The sequence below is a fragment of the Syngnathus typhle genome, linkage group LG7 (genome assembly GCF_033458585.1).
Source record: "Syngnathus typhle isolate RoL2023-S1 ecotype Sweden linkage group LG7, RoL_Styp_1.0, whole genome shotgun sequence".
In the NCBI taxonomy this organism is placed as follows: Eukaryota; Metazoa; Chordata; class Actinopteri; order Syngnathiformes; family Syngnathidae; genus Syngnathus; species Syngnathus typhle.
This window is the reverse complement of record NC_083744.1, coordinates 7,147,963-7,166,004: the sequence shown is the minus strand read 5'-3', so window position 1 is coordinate 7,166,004 and position 18,042 is coordinate 7,147,963. Positions and strand designations below refer to the sequence as shown.

At 43.5% G+C, this 18,042-nt stretch overlaps 1 protein-coding gene across 1 annotated transcript in view; it reads left to right on the top strand.

Annotated features, from left to right (window-relative positions):
- The first annotated feature begins 1,119 nt into the window (after window positions 1–1,119).
- pclob (piccolo presynaptic cytomatrix protein b) overlaps window positions 1,120–18,042 on the top strand; it is a 41,947-nt gene continuing 25,024 nt past the window's right edge. Inside the window, exons 1-13 of the mRNA XM_061282622.1 lie at window positions 1,120–1,281; window positions 1,828–1,955; window positions 2,772–3,810; window positions 4,429–5,097; window positions 6,248–6,994; window positions 7,069–7,875; window positions 8,497–9,420; window positions 9,484–10,305; window positions 10,474–11,226; window positions 11,331–12,446; window positions 12,537–13,565; window positions 13,646–14,680; window positions 17,259–18,038. Of these exons, the coding sequence (XP_061138606.1) occupies window positions 1,120–1,281; window positions 1,828–1,955; window positions 2,772–3,810; window positions 4,429–5,097; window positions 6,248–6,994; window positions 7,069–7,875; window positions 8,497–9,420; window positions 9,484–10,305; window positions 10,474–11,226; window positions 11,331–12,446; window positions 12,537–13,565; window positions 13,646–14,680; window positions 17,259–18,038 (10,011 nt within the window). The remainder of the gene's footprint in view (window positions 1,282–1,827; window positions 1,956–2,771; window positions 3,811–4,428; window positions 5,098–6,247; window positions 6,995–7,068; window positions 7,876–8,496; window positions 9,421–9,483; window positions 10,306–10,473; window positions 11,227–11,330; window positions 12,447–12,536; window positions 13,566–13,645; window positions 14,681–17,258; window positions 18,039–18,042) is intronic.

The following is an 18,042-nucleotide window of genomic DNA, read 5'->3' as shown; positions in this document are numbered from 1 at the left end:
AAACGTGCATTGTAATTCATGATCCATGGAGTATTTCTACAAAAACATGCTACAGAAGAGTTTAACAATACACCTGGGAACCAACACGCTTACAATTTTACTGACATCTAAAGCCTTTTCTTTTCTTCTACTACACTGTTTTTTCCCCCAGTAAGATCAGGTGACAGTGAGCAGGTTGTCTGAGCACATCACATCTAAAACAGTCAGTGAGAAGGCCACGAAAGGGGGAGCAGTGACCTTACAGAGGTGCTTTCTGCCTCTGGATATTTACTGTCTGGAACTCATGGCTTCATTTAAATAAAGGGGGGCAGCTACTAAACTGCACCCTAGCAGAAAATAACTGGAAAGCTGCAGGTCCAGAAATGAAAAAATGCTGTGCAAGCAAAATTTGCTCACTTAACGTTATGACAAATTCATCTAATGTTGACATTTGTGTGATCATTCAGAAATTGTGTTGGATAGTCTCCAGACAGCATGTAGACATTTTGATCAGTGAGAGAGTGGGAGAGAGGGAGTGAGAGAGTCTGTGAGAGTGTGTGTGTGTGAGAGAGAGAGAGAGAGAGAGAGAGAGTGAGAGAGAGAGAGAGAGAGAGAGAGAGCGAGAGAGAGCGAGAGAGTAAAACATTATTTTTCTATTCTATAATGCAGTGCAGTACAGTATATTAACAAACAACTGAATCAAAAATAGTATACTTAGAATACTGACGTTTATTTACTCCTACTACCACCACCACTATTACCACTAATAATCATCATGACCACCATCACCGACATCATCATCTTCATCATATTTTCTAAAATTACATATGCATTGTTACATCCTGTATATATTATTATTAACATTAACGCCACTTTAAATACCAATAAAATAAATGAATGATGGTGCAGGCATGCAGAATCTCAGACGCCCAATACAATCTCGTGCAGATAACAACCTTCATAACGATTTCTTGACGGGGAGTTCGCGTGTCATTTCTAAAAAAATAAACACATTGCAATAGCTGCATTTCAGCAGGCTTTTCGTTTGCTCACGCGAGTCACGTGGACCCAAACCCGCGTGTCCCCTTTAATTTCCCTGGCCGTGCATTGCGATCACCTGTCAGATGCAACGCATGCGCAATGACACGGGAGGCATACCCCCCTTCTCCTCTTCTGGAGGATGTTGCTGATCATCGCTCCCTCCTTCCGCCGCTGCCTCTGTGCCCTACGCCTCTCTACAGCCACGCACACGGCGAGCGCGTCGAGGAGCAGGATGGCCGTACGGATTCGATCTCACTGAAGGTATCCCCCTGCTTATCATCCGCAAAACGGGGAGAGACTTGCCATTTGACATTGTAGCCGCGTAGGGTGAAGGATGCTGCGGGGTGGGAGGAGGATGCGCGAGTCCTTGTTTTTTTCCCTGTCTTTTAACACCACCCAGCATGACAGGATTTCCCTCCTCCGCTTCTTTTATTAGAGCTAATTTCATGCAATCTTAAATAAAAAGTGTGGCTTCCTGTCAAGGGCATGCGCACAGAACTGTGGAGGATGACTCGTTCTCCATCCGTCACGCTTCACTATCTCCCACAGGCGTTTCAACATATCATCGTGAGGTTTTTCTGTGATGTGATTTTCGTTGTGGATTGGCTGCAACCCATCATGTGTTGGGGGCTGGTGGGGGGGGGTGTACTGGACCAGAGCTGCAATGCAATTTGATGTTCTCGTCATGAATACATGGACAAGGACGATGCTAGACGTTCAACTGAAAAACATGCACCTCGAATGGTCATTTCGAATGTATGGTGATGCCCATGTACACATTGCCCCACGTTCCATTGGCTTTGTCAGGCTCATAATGGGCTCGCGGTGCTCACCCGAGCAGTTCCGACCCGCTCCATGCACAAGCAACAGTGCCAGGCTGGATTTCCAGTGGCTCGGAGTGATATGCAAATGCTCAAGTCAGACATTAGTGGAGTGTGAGTAAGTGCATTTGTTCATGTGTGTGTGTGTACAGAATTAATCACGTGTTACGTAACAGCACGAGTGGACACCACGTAATAATGGGCATGTTAGAGGAGTTCTACTCGAGGATGATTGGGTGGCACCACAATGCAAGTGTTATTTGTGTGCTTGCTGCATGTGTTGCAGTGAGTGGTTAAGAGTGTGGTGAATGTGGTCACAGTGTTCACCATTAATTGAAAATTCTTCATTGGTCACTGCCATGAGTGATCGGGATTTTCTAAATTGGACCCTGCCAGTGGGGATTATTCGGAATGAACATACACAACCACTACATTAGCGGTTCTAAAACATTTTACACCAAGTACATAGAACCTACGCATATGCAAATGAATATTTTCATTTCATCTCAGAAGAGGAAGCCGTTTAACTAGAATGAAACTATATTAAAGATTGCGGTCACACCATCAAACTGTCGACACTGTAAAGAAAAATGACCGGGGGTACTTTGTTAAATAGCATTCTTAACTCTCCTTAAATTCCAGCAACAACTTGGCGTTGCCAACTGACAATAATAAGGGTAGGTAGCCACATATTTTAACAACGAGCTTCGAGTTTGACACCCTTGATGTAGAGAATCCTAAGAAATCCAGTGTATGCCCATTGTATTCAACATTCATGTTTCGGGTTGTTCAACATGCAGTCAAACGCACCGATACAGAGAGTGAAGTGATGTTAATTTGCTTTCCTTCTATCATCCCTCCATCTTATCTTGTTCCCTGTCAACCCTGACCTTCCCCTCGCTCCTCCATCTCCCCCTCCACCCTCTCCAGGAAAACTCATGTAGATGCCGAGCCAGAGGAGAGTCCAGGGAGCAGCAGCAGCAGCAGCAGTAGCAGTGGGACCGTCGATGCTCTCTCCTCAGCACCCACTGCAGCTCCCCCACAGGTCTTGGCCGGAGCGCCAGGAGAGGAAACAGACAGTGGCTCCTGCTCTGACTCAGACACTTCTGTAGACTCCAGCTCCTACACGGAAGAGGAAGACGAGGAGGAAGATATGTTTTCCTCCAAATTCCTCAGTGGGACCAACCCGTTGAGTGCCGTGTCGACTGCTGTCAACAAGTTTGGTCTGTTTGGTGATGACGTGGATGGGGATAAAAAACAGAAAAGTGGAGAGCAGCAGGCAGGTGTGGGCCCAGCGAAAGGGCAACCACAACAGAAAGGACCCGCAAAACCTAACCAGGGTGCTCCTGTGCAGAGGAGCCAGCCCCCTGCAAAACAAGGGCAGCCGCAACTGCACGGCAATGGACAGGCCGGACCCCTGAAACAGAATGAAGGTCAACCAAAAGGCTTGCAGCAACAAGGTGCATCCAAGCCTGAGGATCCACTGCAGGCTCATGGAGATCAATCCCGGCGACAGCAACAACAGGGAGCCCCTAAACCATCCCAGCAACAATCAGGACCGCCTAAGCCATCCCAACAACAGCAGCAGTCACCTAAACCATCCCCACAACAGCAGCAGTCACCTAAACCATCCCCACAACAACAGGGGTCCTCAAAACTATCACAACAGTCAGGGCCGCCTAAACAGTCTCCGCAACAAGGATCACCTAAATTTTCCCCACAACAACAGACCACCCCCAAAGCCCCACCACAACAGGCCTCGTCCAATGCAAGAGCATTACAGACCGCCCAGCAGCGAGGTCCAAAAGGACCTGCCACGCCAGACCTCAAGCAAGGCTCTTCAGTTTGTCCAGTTTGCAAAACCACCAAACTCAATGTACACACCAAGGAAACACCAAACCATAAAACGTGCACGCAGTGCAAAACTCAAGTGTGCAACCTGTGTGGCTTCAGCCCACCTGACGCCGATGTAAGTATTCTATAGTTTATACTCAGACAAATACTGTCACCATGCTTGCAGAAAATGAAAGAGTGCATTACCGATCAATGTTTTCCCACTTTTACTGAGCTTTTCTAAGATCTTTTTAGGACAAATTTTGAAAATTGACAATTCTGATTTTCATTTGCAATGATGTATCATTTGGTTCGTATTTATGGTTCTTAGTTATAAAACAGGAAAAAACTTCAATCATTGTTTCCCAATTCTTTGCAAATGTTTTATTTTGATTCAACACAAAATAATCACTTGAACGGAGGACTACCAAAATCTGAAAATATTGATTTTATTTAACAGGTTGAAATTCTGATGATTTTGGCCATGTTAAACAAAAGCAAAGCCCTAATTAATTTATTATAAAATAATTAACAAATAGATTTCAATTATTTGAATGTATCTCTACAAAATACATTCCAGCACACACATTGTAAAAACAAAACAGGCTAAAAACATGTGCAGTGTATAGTATTCCCCAAACTTTAAACAATGTTGTGTAGGTATATTTTCCACCTATGCTGATAAGAATAGGCCAATTTAGAATTTACTAACAAACAGAGCATTATTTTTTTAACTACTAATATCTGTCTCCAGGCATCCGAGTGGCTTTGTCTAACTTGCCAGATAAAGAGAGCTGAAGGACCACCAGTGAAAAAGCCAAATCCATCCCCTTCTACAACGCCATCACCTGTTCCATCAGGTTCAACCAACAGAACACAAAATAAATCAGCAGCCAAAAGTGAAGCTCCCAAAAGCCAAGCAAGTCCCAAACACGTCGCAACAAACCCCCAGAAACAGCAACCAGAAAAAAGTGGTCCAGCAACAACTAATGAACGGGAATCCGGAGGCTTATTTGGCTTTGGTGCTTCTAAAACAGCAAAGCCTGAGGAGACAGTGACTGGCAAAATGTTTGGATTTGGTTCTTCCATGCTCAGCTCTGCATCGACCCTGATAACCTCATCAGTTCAGGATGAGCCCAAAAACACACCGCCGGTTTCTCCCAAAGTACAGACCAAACCTGCTGCCGTCCAGGAAAAAAACCTGCAACCGCAGCAGGCCAGTGTTCCTCCTGGAGGCCTTTCTCCATCTGACCCTTCGCATTCACCCGGGCACCTTCCTAAAAAAGGCCAATCCTCTTGTCCTCTTTGTAAAATGGAACTCAATGTGGGCTCTAAGGACCCTCCCAACTACAGCAGCTGCACAGAATGCAGGAGTACTGTCTGCAACCAATGTGGATTTAACCCCATGCCAAATGTTAAGGAGGTAAGACTCAATCATACGGATTATATAAAATAGTGAAGGGGTACCATCACTCTCTCTCTGTTTGCAGTGAACTTAACAATTGTGTGTTGCTTTGATCCAACATTGCTTTAGGGGGATTGCTTATCAAAAGCAACATCATTATTATTCTGCTGTGTCATCGATGACTAACAAGAAAATCCAATTCAGATCCCTTACATCTCTTAAAGTCTGCTAAAAGCAGACGTCAGATGTTTGCTCCATGCTAAAAATACACATCTACACCTCGCAGGCTTCTACTACGAAGGCAACCGAGCAGACACTGAAGTAAATGGATAAGGCATCTTACTGGCAGTCTGAAGCACAAAGGACCTGACACTCGACTCTGTAATTCAATGCACAATGTGCAGTTCATAAGGACAAGCCTGCCAACGACACCCCAAGGCTGCTGTTTCCTTCTGCAGCAATGATGTGCAGTCTGATCGAGCTATTAAACTGCTTTGTATAAAAAAAAGTACATTACGTATCCAGTAATTGACTGTCGTTCTCTCTCCCAAAATCAAATTAAACGTGTTCATTGTCTGGCAAATGAGACACCTACCCATTGTGTTCCTTGATGTGTTTTGCTTGGAATTGGATGTCTCCTTTTGATGCTATTGCCTCTTTTTCGATTTACTCTTGATTCAGTTCGGTCTGCTGTGTTACGATTCTGTAACAGTTCCCAACATATCCATTTTACGGTCTCCATCTGTTGTGATAAGTGTCCCTGAGGTATGCTTCGGTACACTCTTCCTAGTTGACTGGTTGACAGAGAACTTCAGCTTCTTACTCTATGTGTTACCATACTAGAATTAAAGGAATGGGACTAAAGCAAAAGTGGGTTTGATAAGATGGAAAAAGGACTGAAAGCCAAGTTTTTTGATGACCAGAACTACAGATAAGATTCTTGTTGAGCAGTTTGGAGTTTGAGACGCTCCTGTTAGTAGTTTGACTGTACTTCCTATTTCCTTGCATGGCTTTTCTCGAGATACTTTGGCTTCCTTGTTTTTCTCCAAAGAATATGCATATGTCATTAGACACTCTGTGAATCATTGTTTGTCTTGAAAGTTACAGACGACCGGTGTACCTCCTCCTCCGTTGTAAAGAATAACCTTTATCTCCTGTTTTCTTTAAGGGCAAGGAGTGGCTTTGTTTAAATTGCCAAGTGAAACGTGCGACGAAAGGAAACAAACCTCCGATGGACACCCCGTTGGCTAGATCCCCATCAAAAAGAACGCCTGGAGAGCATTTACCGCAGGTGACTCCTGCCCAGTCATCCAAGGCTGAAGATGTTAAAGCACAAGACAGTCAGAAACAGGCCACCTCAGCTCCTGCTCAGAAAACACGGCAGGACAACATGAAGGCAGATGTGCAGAAAAAAACTGAGCCGTTACAAAAAGAGGCTAATGCCACTGAAGCTCCACAGCAAGAGTCAGGTGGTTTCTTTGGTTTCGGCAGCCCTAAAAAACAGCTAGATGCTACTAAGCCTACCGAGACAGTGACTGGGAAGATGTTTGGATTTGGTTCCTCCATATTCAGCTCTGCATCCACATTGATGTCCTCCGCTGTGCAAGAGGAACCAAAACCCACACAGGCTTCTCCCAAGTTGCCTGCTTCGAAAGAGTCCCCATCTGTTAAAAAACAACAACCAGATAAGAAAACAGAACAAAGCCAGCAGTCGAAAGAAGACGAGCTTTCATTGGAGCCATCGAAGAAAGTATCTCCTCTCCAAGTTATTTCCAAACCTGTCCAGTCATCATGTCCTGTCTGTAAATCGGAACTCAATGTTGGTTCTAAAAATCCCAACTACAACACCTGTACAGAGTGTAAAAACACCGTCTGTAACCAATGTGGATTTAACCCTGTGCCAAATGTGAAGGAGGTAAGCCACTTTATTTGGTATTTATTTATTTACTCTTGTGATTTTTAACAAACACCATATCCACTCTTGTATAGGTCAAGGAATGGTTATGCCTCAACTGTCAGATGCAACGTGCCCTCGGTGCATCAGAGCCTCCAGGAATGCCCATGATGAAACCACAGGTCTCGCCAAACAAAGTTCCTACATCTGCGACCATCCCCAAGACGGAAAAACAGCATACATCTCAAACAAAAGATGAGCCGACACTTGCTGAGTTCAAAGTGAAGGACACACCTGCAAAGGAATCTGCAAAGATAGAGATTGCAAACCAGAAAACTCTCATTTCATCTTCGGGCCCAAAAGCTCAATCAGAAGACCAGAAGAAAGGACCCCAGAAGCCCTCGGAAGCAACAATTACAACTGAACTTAAGCAGACTAATTCTGCTTCAAAGGCACAAGAGTCCCGTGGTCCTAAATTACAGTCTGATGCAGTTACGTCCAATGACTCAATAGGCGGGAAAATGTTCAGCTTTGGTTCCTCTATCTTCAGCTCTGCATCCACTTTAATCACCTCAGCAGGTCATGAAGAGCCTAAAATGACACCTCCACTGTCTCCAAAAATACCTGCCGCAAAGGTGACCAAATCATCTGTTGCCCAGGAGAAAGAATGGGAGAAGAAACAGGAGTCCAAGTCTTCTAAAATGTTACTATCTAAACCTCCATTAGATGTTTCAAAGGCTGTCCCCCAGGCCTCGTCCAAAGAAGGCCTATCTTCTTGCCCTATATGTAAAGCAGAACTCAATTTTGGCTCAAAGGATCCTCCCAACTACAGCAAATGCACGGAATGTAAAAACACTGTTTGCAGCCAGTGTGGATTTAGTCCAGTGCCAAATCTGTCAACGGTAATTCATTTCATATAATAATTCATTTAGTATAAAACAGGGAAAATTAGAAAACATGTTTCCTCTAATACAGTGGATCCAGCATATTATGCACCCATGGATTCACAATTTCAGTTTTCCCAATGCATTCCAATGGGCTTTAGTTATACACTGTACTGTTCGTGGATTGGAACACATGTTGTCAACATTTAAATTGGCATTTTTCATATGGTTACCAAGTGAGTGGTCCTACGTGTACCCGCAAATAGCTGGCCCCTATCATCATTTAAGTTTCCCATCCCAGGTCTAATTTGTCCATAGAATATAAGAATGTAATTGTGAATCGTTGTCTTTGTTTGTTTGATTGTATTTTGTAACCTTTATTTAACCAGGTAGATTAGTTGACAACTATTTCTCATTTACAATGAAGATCTGTCTTTCAGTATGTACCCAGTAATTAACTGGCAATCAGTCCTCGGTGCCACTCGTCCAAAGTCAGCTGGGAAAAGCTCGGGTTACCTGTGACTGAAATGAGGACAAGGGCTATAGAAAATTGATAGATGAATGATTGATGCTTGTCATTATTAGAAAACAAAATGCAATTATTTCCCATAATTGACATTTTTAATCTTCTTTTTTTAGGTCAAAGAATGGCTATGTCTGAACTGTCAGATGCAAAGAGCTCTGAATGCATCTGAACTTCCAACAAACCCCCCCAGTGCAGTAAATAAACCACCTCCATCGTCCATACTTCAGAAGACAACTGTTTCAAATGAAGTTGAAACAACCAAGAAGGATGTATTAAAAGCTAATGTGCTTCCGAAAATGCAGACTGCAGCGTCTGATAAAAAGAAGGAGGTTTCTGCACCGAGCACACCACAAAAAATCCCATCTGTAACTGCTAAAGAACCAGATCAGAACAAACATGGTGCCCCACTTAAGGACCAGGAGCCTCAAATGAAGTCTGGTCCTCAGAAACCATCAGACCAGGCTACTGATTCTGGACCAAAACAGAGCAAAGTCACTTCAGATGCCCAGAAAGAGTCGTCCAACCTGTCTGGCGCGAGTAGCCTGAAAACCACTTCTGATGCTTCCAAAACAACAGACTCAATTACTGGGAAGATGTTTGGTTTTGGAACTTCCATTTTCAGTTCAGCATCCACTCTGATATCATCAGCTGCTCAGGAAGAGTCACGCACGACACCGCCAAGCTCTCGCAAAATGTCTGCCCCAGTGCAGGTCTCTCCAAAGATGGCAGCTGCGCCCAAGGTTTCTCCCAAAAGTACACCAACAACTTCTCCCTTCAAAGCACCACTGAAAGATTCCGGAAGTCTTTCTCAGGAAGTCAAGAAAAATAAAGAATCAGATCCGAGCAAGCAGGATAAAGTTTCATCACAGCCAGCAAATGAAGCCATAGTGTCCCATACCCATCTTATCGAAAACTGTCCGCTATGCAATGTAAAATTAAACATTGGCTCTAAAGAACCTCCAAATTACAATAACTGCTCTGAGTGTAAGACCACTGTCTGTGACAAATGTGGATTTAACCCTCTGCCCATTGGAAAGGTAACTCTATACTCTAGGAATTATGTATTTGTATTTGTTTGATCAATTTTTGCTTTATTTCAGAAAAAGGAATGGCTGTGTCTTACCTGTCAGATGAAAAGAGCGGTCGAAGCATCTGAGCAACCGGCTTCTCAAAAACAAGAACAAGTGCCAGCTATGATCAAGTCAACAGACAACCCCAATCCTATGACCTCGCAAATAAAGACAAATACGGATTCTGCTGAGACACCAAAGAAAAAGTCATCCACAGCTTCAGTTCAGTCAAAAAGACCTGAAACTTCCACTACATCAGTGAAGTTGGATAGCGCAGCACCTGATGCTAAAACGCAACAGAAAAACGAGAAGCCCATTCCTGAGAAACCATCAGATCAGATAAACCAACCTGGGCGTAAGCAGAGCAATGCCACTGCAGCAAAGCAGCAGGAGACTGGAGGATTTTTTGGCTTGGGTGCTACAAAATCCAAGCCAGATGTAGACAAGCCAACCGATTCAGTGTCAGGAAAGATGTTCGGGTTTGGCTCCTCAATCTTCAGCTCGGCGTCTACATTAATATCATCGGCTGTTCAGGATCAGCCCAAGACCACTCCTCCAGCTTCTCCCAAAAAGTCCCCTGCAAAAGAGCTTAAATCCGATAATTCTCACAATCGGGAGCCACAGAAGAAGTCACAGTTGGGAACAGCACCATCATTAGGTCGGACTAAAGGAGATAATGACACACCAAAACCTCCAAAGGCTGTAGAAGCGACTAAGTCAGCTGTCATACCAGGTTCTACATGTCCGCTCTGTAAAGATGAACTTCACCAAGCCAACTCCAGTACTTGCACTGAATGCAAAAACACTGTATGTAATAAGTGCGGGTTTAATCCCATGCCAAATGAAGCAAAGGTAAAGCTATATATATTATACTTATTTTCAAGTGTGATTACTTGCCCTGGAATCATTCCTTTAATCAACCTTAATGTATGCCCTAATTTTTATGCTCTGTTTACAGGTTGTTAAACACTGGAATGTAGTTTTAAAACGTAATTGGAATAACCTTACTTTTTTTTTTAGGTTCAGGAGTGGCTGTGTCTCACCTGCCAAATGCAGCGTGCTTTAGGTGCGAGCCAACCCCCAGGAGCTATGACTAAAAACTCTCACGTTCCTACAAAAGCTGAACCCGAAAACAAAGTGACATTGACACAAAGCTCACCTCAAAGACAACCAACGGCTGGGACAGCAAAGCCTGCTACAGCTTCTTCGAGTGCTAACAAGTCAGATGGTCTGAAAGACAAGATTCCTCCGCCTGTTAAAAAGACTCCACCAGACCCTCAAAACATACCAGGTGTCAAAACATCACCAAGCCAGACAAGGCAAGCTGAACGTAAAGATGGCAACGCCACTGATTCAGGAGGATTTTTGGGTTTTGGAGGCAGTAAAACCCATCCTGATGCCTCAAAGCCTGCAGAATCAGTGACTGGAAAAATGTTTGGCTTTGGATCTTCTATTTTCAACAGCACCTCCACTTTGATCAACTCAACCCCACCAGTTTCGCCCAAGATGTCCCCCATGAAACAGAGTCAACCCCCTTCTGTCCAAAAGAAGGAACAAGAGACAAAACTGGATCAAACTCAGCCACCTAAAACAACTTCATCCGAGCAAACCAAAGTGGATAAATCTCAAAAAGATGTCCAATCCGCTTGTCCACTATGTAAGGTTGACCTCAACATTGGGTCCCAAGATCTCCCCAACTATGACACCTGTACCAATTGCAAAACTACTGTCTGTAAGCAATGTGGATTTAACTCTATGCCGAATGTATCAGAGGTGAGTGAATAGGTATTGTAATCACGTACAGATACAAAACTTTTTTTTTTTAATTGTAAAATGACATTTAATTAATATTCAAAACTTTCTTGTTTTTGTTACAGAAAAAAGAGTGGCTGTGTCTGACATGCCAAATGCAAAGAGCTCTCTCAGCAGCAGAAGCAGTGGAGCCACCATTGATGAAACCTCAGCCATCACCCAAGAAAGAGACATCACCTGATCCAACCTCTAAACAAATTAAAGAGACAAATTCCACTCAGAAAGCAGATGTTCCAAACAAAAAACAGACAGAAGAAACATCACCAATAACTTTACAAAAGTTAGAAGACAGCTCAGGCAGTGTCTCACTAGCAACAAAGCAGATTAAAACTGTTTTGGCACCTATGAAGGAAGGTCAAATCCCATTGGCATCTTCAGCTGAAGAGACGCGGACTGCAAGTCCACTTACTGATAAACCACTGACTGATCCAGCTCATCCTGTTAAGACAGATGTTGAATCTTCTCTGAAGATAGATGATCATCTTGTATCTAGCTCCCTTGCAACAACCAAGTCATCAGATATGCAAGTGCAAGGAACAGAAATAAAATTGATGGATCAAGTCGTCAAAATTGATAATAATAAAGAGCTTCCCAAATGTCCTAACAAGGAACCTAACCTTAGTGAAGACGTAGTTCCCACATCTGCTCCCTCAACAGTACAACCAATTAAAGACAAAGTGATTGATACCAAGAAATCTCAGGAAGGTGTCTCGAAAACAGCCGAGGAAGTGACAGGAAAGATGAAGGGGTTTGGGTCAACGCTCTTCAGTTCAGCATCGTCTTTGATAACCTCTGCCGTTCGTGAGGAACCTCGCACGACACCGCCAAGTTCTCGTAAAATGTCTGCCCCCGCACAAATCTCAGATAAAGTGTCAGCATCTCAGATTCTACCAGTCAAGCCAAGCCCTGCTGTCTCGCCACGCAAAACGTCCATGACAGAGGTAAAGTCAGCTGAAGAAAAGACATCAGAACAAGTCAAAGCCGCAGACCAAGGTCCACAAGAACCTTCAGAAGTAGAGAACTCCCAAGCTGCTCCCAAAGCGACACAACCTAATTGTCCTCTTTGCAAGGTTGAACTTAATATGGACTCAGAAGATCTACCCAATTACAACACGTGCACTGGATGTAAATCCACAGTCTGCAACAAATGTGGATTTAGTCCTATGCCAAATAAAGCAGAAGTAAGTGATATATTTGATACTAATTTAGTATTACTAAATAAAACAAAATGTGTTTGTTGTTAAAAATACTCATCTCTTTTGTTTTGCCAGGGAAAAGAATGGCTGTGTCTCAACTGTCAGATGCAGAGGGCCCTTGGGGCTTCTGAGCCTCTTGGGCTTCCACTTATAAAATCTCAACCATCACCGAGCAAAGAAATGCCACCTGACTCAATGGAGAAAGATGCTGTAACACCAGCTTCTCAGGAGGACACTAAAGCCATGCCATCCAACAAAAAGATGGTCAGTGTTGTCACAACTAAAGAAAATGAATCCCAAGATGAACCCACTGACAAGTCAACACCTGTGACTGCTTCAGTACCTGAAAAGAGTGGTCCTGATGCAATCAATAAGTCTGATGTTCCATCTGTTTTACTTGATAAGACACCTAACGTTCAATCTGGATCAGCACAGAAGAAGCTTCCAGAAACTGTGACCTCTACTGTAAAGGTTGCTCCCCCACCACCAGAAGCAGCAAAAACAGCACCCCAACCTGCAAACGCTTCGAAATCCCCCGCCAAATCTGTACCCCCACCAACAGCTCAACCTGCAAAGCAAGAATCTGGGGGCTTCTTTGGTTTTGGTGGTCCTAAAATACAACCTACTGCATCCAAACCTGCTGAATCTGTGACTGGGAAGATGTTTGGTTTTGGATCATCCTTCTTGAATTCAGCGTCCAGTTTGATCAACGCCGCTGTTCAAGATGAAAGTAAAACGACGCCACCAACCCCACGCAAGATGTCCACACATGCTTCCCCTAAGACAACACCACCTGCCTCTCCTAAAACAATACCTGCAAAAGACACCAAAGCACCAACTCTCCAGAAAAAAGTGGAGGAAAAACTACCGGTGAAAACGACTCCACCCGTTATACAGGATAAAGTTGCTAAAGCAACAGCTGTATCTACCAAGGCACCAAAAGATACTCAGGGGTCTCCAAAAGCAGCTGAGTCCACATGCCCACTCTGTAAGGTACAACTTAACATGGATGGTAAAGGTGCTCCTAACTTCAACAACTGTACGGAATGCAAAATGACTGTCTGCATTCAGTGTGGATTTAATCCAATGCCAAATGTATTGGAGGTAAGAATTCTTAGATTGCTTATCTTGAAAAAGCATTCCAAGCTCATGTTAATAACCTCTTTATGTTGTTTCTTTGTCAGGTACAAGAATGGCTGTGTCTCAATTGTCAGATGAAGAGGGCACTTGGAGCTTCAGAGCCCAGTGGACCTTCTGTGATGAAACTACTGCCCACACCAGTCAAGCCTTCTCCCGCAGCCTCAGAGCAAAAGGATATAGTCCAGCCAGAGAAGGTAATCAAAAAAGAGGGCGACCAAGGAGAGGATACGGCTCCCCAGATTGTAACACCAAAAAAGACGGATTCAAAGTCAAAAGATTCTTCAGGTGATGACCAAGGAAGGGCCCAAGATGTGGCCAAGCAAACACAGCAAGCTGGAAAACCACAGCAGGTAGATGATTCAGAAACTCCAAAATCAGAAGTCAAGGCAGTTGCTTCAAAACTGGCAGATGGAAAGTCATCTCAACCACCTTCTGAATCCAAAATGACTGCTGTCAATTCCACACCGTCTGCTGTGTCTGCAAGGAGAGACTCTGGAAATATTCCTCAAACCCTGAAACCAGAAATAAAGGCTGTTGCTGCAAAACCAGCAGATGAAAAACCACCTCAACAGCCTTCTAAATCCCAAACCCCTTTAAAATCCACACCACCACCAGCTGCGTCTGTAAAGAAGGAGTCTGGGGGATTCTTTGGATTCGGTGCCCCCAAAACGCAACCTGCTTCTGCTGCAAAGCCCGCTGAGAGTGTCACTGGTAAAATGTTTGGATTTGGCTCTTCTATTTTTAGCTCTGCATCCACATTAATAACATCCGCTGTTCAAGATGAGCCCAAAACAACTCCCCCAGTCTCTCCAAAGATGTCCCCTGCAAAGGCTGAACCAAAACCACAAGCACCTCAACCAGGCAAACCTGCTCCAATGGCCCAGTCTAAAGTTGAGACAAAGCCATTAGAAGGCAGGGAAGTGTCAGGAGAACCCAAAGCAGATATGCCCACCTGTCCGCTGTGTAAGGTTGAACTCCATGTGGCCTCCAAGGAAGCTCCAAATTACAACACTTGCACCGAATGCAAGAGCCTTGTGTGTAACCTCTGTGGATTTAATCCCACACCTCATACAGGAGGGGTAAGTGCAATACTTGAGTCATCGTTAAGAAATGTGTTGGTATTAATTTCCACAATTTACCAGTTTAGTTGATGACAGCCGATGATTGTCTAAATACATCAACAATGAATAATTATTGTGCCCCTGCATGAAAATGTGCGGTGGCCGATGGTTGAAACTGGCTCTGGTGAAAATGATCTATTTTTGTTCCTTTGGTTATTTTGAAAGAAGGTTGCTGAGGTGTCTTTATGACTAGTGGGAATTGAACAAAACTTCATCATATTTTTCCTTTGTCTGTTAGCATATTTGACTCATACAAGGACATTGTTCATGTCTTCAGCAGACCCTAGGAAACACATCAACTGTATTAAGGCTGTTGTGCAACAGCATTAGTGAAATGGGATCTGATGTCAGCACAGAGACTCCAGCGGGGGCACGGTTGCCAAAGCCCGTGACAGATTTGAAATTGCAAAATCGTGCGATATGCCAATAAACTCGACATGAGGCAGATTACGTCAAACTCGACATTACGTCACAGCAGGAGAGACTTTCTTTCGAGCCATCTGCTCTATTGCTTGAATCAGTAGTGCCACGTAATTCTACAATTTCCTTTTTAGTGTGGGTGGACCCTGCAGGTTTCCATTTGGTGTGCTTTCCAAATTGATTCTTCCACGTTTTTGCTAGACTGCTAGGAGTTTGCATGTTCTTCTTTGTTCTTTACTCAGACTTCCACCCACATTGCAAAAACATTTGTTGTTGAATATCATGCCTTCCAAGAGACCAGATTTTGTAAACAGTGAATAACTTTAAAATAGATGTCCTTAATTACTGCATCTAAGTGTCACGTTGCAGAGAGTGCAAAGCCTCAGGGGAGAAGAGCTGCTTGAATGACCTGTATATACCATCCAAGATGTTCTGTTTCCCTCCCTCCGTAAAGCTACTTGAACATGTGTACACAGAAAGAGTAGCCTGTTTTATAGCAGGAAAGAGCACGGTTTTTGAGTAGGACAGAGGGTTGAAAGGCTTGAAAAATGTGAATGCCGGGGGCATGTTTCTCCATTAAACCCTTCTGATTGTTCATTGTGCTGAGGCCCATTCCATCAAAAAGTGACCGCTGTCCCGATAAGTAGGACGCACATGTATCATTCTATTGTGTGTGAGGAAAGATGATGGAAAGATTGAACTCAGCCAAAGGTTTTTGTTTACCTTTGGACCAAAATAATTCTGTACTCAGTGCGAGCTCAATATACATTAGAGCCATACGTAAGAGGTGCAATATCCAGACTGCAATGCCCGTGATGGCCTTGAGTCATAGATGTTTGTGTTTGCGTTAGAGGAGACTCCTTTATTGCAGTGTATTTTTATCTTGTCTTTCTAAGATTTGTCTGAAATGCTTCATCACACCCAGAAATCACCATTATGTTATAAATGGAGTATAGAAGAATGATGAGACAGGTTTTAAATTGAGGTACGGTACTTTGTATATTATACTGCAACATTGTCGGTGAGTGACATTATGTCGTATAAATGCAAAATTGGCTTACTTTATTAAATTATGTAGGATGGCCTTTTTATTCATGTATATTATATGTATGAAACAATCTATATTGAACCGCAATGGCTGAGAATTAGCACTAGCTATAAACTCTTTATGGGTCTCATCAAGTGCAGGTTTGTCACACTAATTGACCGCATTGTCCCTGTCAAATAAGGCAAAATAAAAGAAAAATACAGTGGTGAATGTAGAATGTGGCTGGGACGTTAAAGGCAGTCTTCAACCTTTGTTCATTGCTAGGCACTGTCTGAGTTCTGACCACTGTGACTCAACAGCAAAATAAAGTTGCTGCCATCAGCAATTTTTTATGACATCTGCTCAAACTCAAGTGAGTCCATTGAGGCTTTGCGTCGACTGGAAGCAAATGTTGCAGTGCTCTGAATATTTGCATAACTTTTCTGATCTTGTTGCATCTGCAATGCTGTTTACTGCTGGGGGACCTCCATTTTAATTAGATTTGCAGTTTATAGCTTTAATTTATTAATGGAACGTCAACTAGGATTCGTTGGGTTTATGTACCTACTGTTGCATTGTTTGTAATGCTGTCAATGTTAAATCATATTTTTTCTTCCCCTGAATGGTAACTGTATTAAACAAACCGTTCAATATGTGACGTTGCTTCACCTTATTCCATTTCGACTTTTGCCATTTATTAAAGTCTCGCATTTTAGAGATCAGTGGGTCAATGGTGCGTGAGTGCGTGTGCGTGCACGCGTGTGTACACGACGGGTAGGAGTTATAAAGATCTCCGCTCAGTATGGGATGCTGAAAGCCGAGCATCTCCTCTTGTGCCAAAGGAAAGTCTGCCAGAAAATCAATAGCTCCCTTGCCACCCCCATCAGCAGTAGCAGCGGGCGGTCACTAATCAGAGGTTTAGTGTCATTGTAGTGCAATAGTGGAGGAAAATATAGCCTTGGATTCATGTAAGATCAGGTTTAATTTTGTCATGAGGATTGTCTCTCATGCACAATATGTATTAAGTGATGCAATTAACTAACCATGCATTTTAATGATGTACACTATGCCATGTTTTTTTTACGACAGAAAGAGTGGCTGTGTCTCAACTGCCACAGCCAAAAGGCTATGTTGGGACAACTGGGAGACTCAGGGAAAATCTCTCAACCTTCACCTATATCGACACCACAAGCGACCCAAGTCATACTTGCAAGCAAAAACGTAGAGCCCAAGCTAGGCTCTGCAAAGGTCGAGCCTGCAAATGTAATTCAAAAGACGCCAAGTACGCCAACCTCCACCAAGACTGTAACGACAGGACCAACAACAAAATTGGAAACGCCAGAAGTGGTAGCTTTGACAAAGGCGGAGTCTTCATTTTTACCTAAAACAGTGAAGGATACGCCAGTTCAAGAGGAAAAAAAGCATTTAGTTGAACCTGCGGCAGAAACTGTGCAATTAATATTGGTCTCTGAACCTACATTGCCAAGCACAGATGTTTCCAATAGTGTAGCAGTCGACAGAGACGCAGAATTACAGAAAGTTGAGGCAAGTGGGAAAGACATTCCCCAAATATTAAAACCTGACCTCTCAGAAGTAACAGCAGAAGTTTCTGCAGAGGAAACAAAGCATCCCTCATCAGAGCCGATTGCTGTCGAAATGCAGAGTACCGGAGACCAAATTAAAGTAATTGAGCCCATCAAATCTGCTCAGAAAGTTCAGGTTAAAGAACAGTCTGAAGAACCATCAGATGTCTTACAGTTGGCACCAACTGACAGCCATAAAGTTGTGGAAAAATCAGTCGAAAACAAGACTAACATGGCCCTTCTCCCAAAGCCACAGTTAGATTCTACAAAGGACATGACCATGACAGTAA